Raw genomic sequence first — 3,523 nt, 5'->3', positions numbered from 1 at the left:
TGTGGTCACCAGACCCTTCGTGGAGAATTCTTCCTGCACTCTGCACGTGGTTCATAGTGCTGAACGCAATCAAACAGACTCTTGCATACAAAGTCCTAAACCTTTGCCGCCCCCCCCCCCCCCCCCCCCCCCCCCCCCCCCCATCCCCACACTCACACACAGCAGTACCGTTCGGCTTGTCCTCTACCCATAAGGCTCGGCTCGTTGTGCCACCCGGAGCAGAGAGGTGATTTTTTATAAAAATCCCCCGCGGGAGGTCTGAGCTCCGAACAGTCATATTTCGGACTCTCGTCTCAGAGGCCGTGGCTCCGGCGGCACCGTGGCCTGGCTGTGTTCGGTCTCCGAGATGTTGTCCGTCTGGGTGCCGTCGGGCCCAACGCTGCCCCCGTTGCCTTCGTCCGTGTCCTCCTTGTTCTCCAGCGCCATCTCGTTCTCGTAGCAGAAGGAGTTGGAGTTCGTTAGAATGTATTTTTTCTCCGCGAGGTCTCTGGCGCTGCACAGCGGGGTGCTCGGCACCTCGTATGTCTTATGGAAGCGGGAGTAGTCCACCTTGTAGTAGTTCTTCTCCTCGAAGAGCACCGCGTCGAACCGATGTCCCCAGAGGATCTCGCCGGAGACGTAGGAGCTGCGGCACTGAGTGGTCATGGCGGTCGCCTCGACCATGCCCTCCAGGATCACCACGATTTCAAACTCGGAGGTCTCCAGGTCCTGTTTGCTCATGTCGTAGAAGGGGCTGTCCTCGTCGATCTCGTGGACGATGGTGATGGGGGAGACCAGGAAGATGCGGTCGATTCCGCTGTCGAAGCCCACATCGATGTCCATCTGGTCCAGAGGGATGTACTCCCCCTCCGCCGTCGTCCGGGATTTCAGAAGCTGCGCCCGCACATGCGCCTCGACCAAGTGGCTCTTCCTTAAGTTGCCCACGCGCCACATCAGGCAGAGCTTGTTGTCCCTCATGGCCACCGTGGCGTTGTGGCTAAAAACCAAAGTCTCGTTCCTCTTCTTGGGTTTCGCCATCTTTGCCATGACGGCGCCAATGATGAAGGCGTCAATGATGCAGCCCACTATGCTTTGGAACACCACCATGAAGACGGCGACCGGGCACTCGTCCGTCACGTATCTGTAGCCGTAGCCGATGGTGGTTTGAGTCTCGATGGAGAACAGGAAGGCGGAGGTGAAGCTGCTCACGTTGGAGACACACTTCTGGGGTTCGTTCTTCAAGTCCCCGTAGAAGATGGCCACCAGCCAGAAGATGCAGCCGAAGAACAGCCACGACAGGAGGAAGGCGAGGCAGAAGATGATGAACATCCACCGCCAGCGGATGTCCACGCAGGTGGTGAAGATGTCGGCCAAGTACCGCTGGCCCTTCTCGCTCACGTTGATGAACTGCACGTTGCAGTGGCCGTCTTTCTTTACGAACCGGCTCTGCGGCTGGTGCCTCGTGTGCACCTTGCTCTTGCCGTTCCCGTAGCCGCTGGGCACCGCCATTGTGGCGAGCTTCATGCCGTCCTCCTCTGATGACACAATGCTGTAGTGGCTGGCTCGCACGCTTCCCATCACCTCAGTCTGGGAGGGCTGTGCTGCTTCTGCTTTGGAAAACAGTCTGAGTTTCTGGAAAAAGCGTTGGAGAAACAGCTTTGAAACGCTTCTGGGGGACCGAGTCCGAGAGGAAATGGTGACGAAACGAGGCGGGCCGAAGGGGAACCTCCTCAGCCTCACTGGCCCCAAGATGGAGAGCAACGAGAGGAGGGTGGAGCGGTCATCAGCTGACTGGGCCTCATCGGGTTCATCTGCAACAAGGAAGCAGAGACGGGAGACGTCTGTTAGTCAAACCAGCTCCAGATAAATCACATGAACTATTAAAAAGTCACGTTCAGGGAAATTATCGACATCATTGTCAGAAACTTTAAACCTCTGAGTAGTTACTCGTTGAACATGTCAGATTTAATAACTTCATCACTGTTCAGTGAAACGTGCGTTCAGCCTGAGAAAAACCATCAAAAAACGCTCCACTCTGCTCAGCGTGCCAACAATATTTCATCCAGTTATGACAAACAACAACAGAGATATTTCTGCCCTCATCAAACATCTCAACCTCCACTGACAGAGGCCGCCCTGTAATTGCACCCAGGTCCCGTTAACGCTCATTCACAAAGTCCACTTGTTTTTCTTGGCGGCCCGGCGCTGACTCGGCTGTTTCTCGTTGGCCTGTGGGTTACAGAGTTTCTACAGGATCCCATGAGCTGAAGGCTTTTGCACAATTGATGGAGTTTAAAAACTTCAACTGAGAAGTTGTAGATGTTCATTATCCTCGTCTCTTCAATCAGATACTGCAAGAAAAATGCACCGCAGGTTCTATACGTTGAAGCAAAGCAACGTCCAGTCTGGATTTTAAAACATATTATTCATAAAGTCACTTGCAAACTTCTGACTTATTGCTCAGCGGTGCATTATTAATGCACTTTTTCACATGTGACGCCTTCTCAAAATATAAGACGGATGGAAGACGTTTTGCACGTGCAGCTTAATTCTGCAGCAGTCCTCTTGTCACCTGCATCGTTCAACTTTAAATATAAACCCCAAACTTTGCAGAACAGGCAAAGGCTCTAAATGATATGTGTTGAGTGTGTGTTATTTAGAGAAGCTCCAGGGGTAAAGTGTGAGCTCTGTGTTCGGCTCTGCAGAAGAGATGCTCAGCTTGTTGACTGTCAGAAGCCCTCAGAGGTTTCCCCTCTCTCTGCTGCAGTAATGGCCGTCCCGTGAGGATCCTGGCTCTACTCAAACACCACTCATTAGTTTTGGCTGTCCTGGCAACAACGTCCGAGTCGACCTGCTGCAGCCTCACCGTGTTTGGATGTCTCTCTGACGCACTGTGAGAGGCTGGAGGTGGAAAACTCTAAAGTTCTTCAGACCTGAAAGGCCGGCACCATTTACTGCATATACATGTTTATATATAAATACTATATTTATATATATATATATATATATATAAATACTATATATAAATACACATGGCTTCAGATCACACAGAGTCATACTATCGGTTCACAACTTCAAGAAGTCAAACTGGCTGATGCAATTTGTCTGCAGGGCTTTTAAACACACACACACACACACACACACAGACACACACACACACACACACACACACACACACACACACACACACACACACACAGACACACTCACACACACACACACACCACATAAAACTGCACATTTAGTTCCAAAACAGCTGAAATGATCAGATCAGATGATGCACAAATGATCCGAACCACTGAGGATGATGCGTTGCTAAGCAATTGGTCTTTAAGATGAAATGTAAACGCCTCCATTAACAGGGTTAAAAACTTAAAAACAGACTAATTTTATGCAAACAAATCTTTTATTTTTATTTCAGAATGAGCAGTAAAAACTAAGACAGAGGTAGACAGATACTCCCTAAATAATAAACACTATACTTATAATTCAAATAGTAATTATTACATCTTTATTCCTGCATGTCTAAGCAGTATTATTAGAC

General features: G+C 50.0%; 1 protein-coding gene across 1 annotated transcript; it reads right to left on the bottom strand.

Moving 5' to 3' along the window:
- Positions 1-273: 273 nt before the first annotated feature.
- On the bottom strand, positions 274-1,635 carry kcnj2a (potassium inwardly rectifying channel subfamily J member 2a; the record flags this gene model as incomplete). Its single annotated transcript, XM_079183162.1, has 1 exon — positions 274-1,635. The coding sequence occupies exon 1, from the start codon at positions 1,555-1,557 to the stop codon at positions 274-276; it is 1,284 nt and encodes a 427-aa protein (XP_079039288.1). The 5' UTR covers positions 1,558-1,635.
- Between the last annotated feature and the right edge of the window lie 1,888 nt (positions 1,636-3,523).

Source organism: Pholis gunnellus (assembly GCF_910591455.1).
Source record: "Pholis gunnellus genome assembly, chromosome: 21".
NCBI lineage: Eukaryota > Metazoa > Chordata > Actinopteri > Perciformes > Pholidae > Pholis > Pholis gunnellus.
Note: the sequence above shows the minus strand (reverse complement) of the source record. Positions and strands in the feature narration are given on the sequence as shown.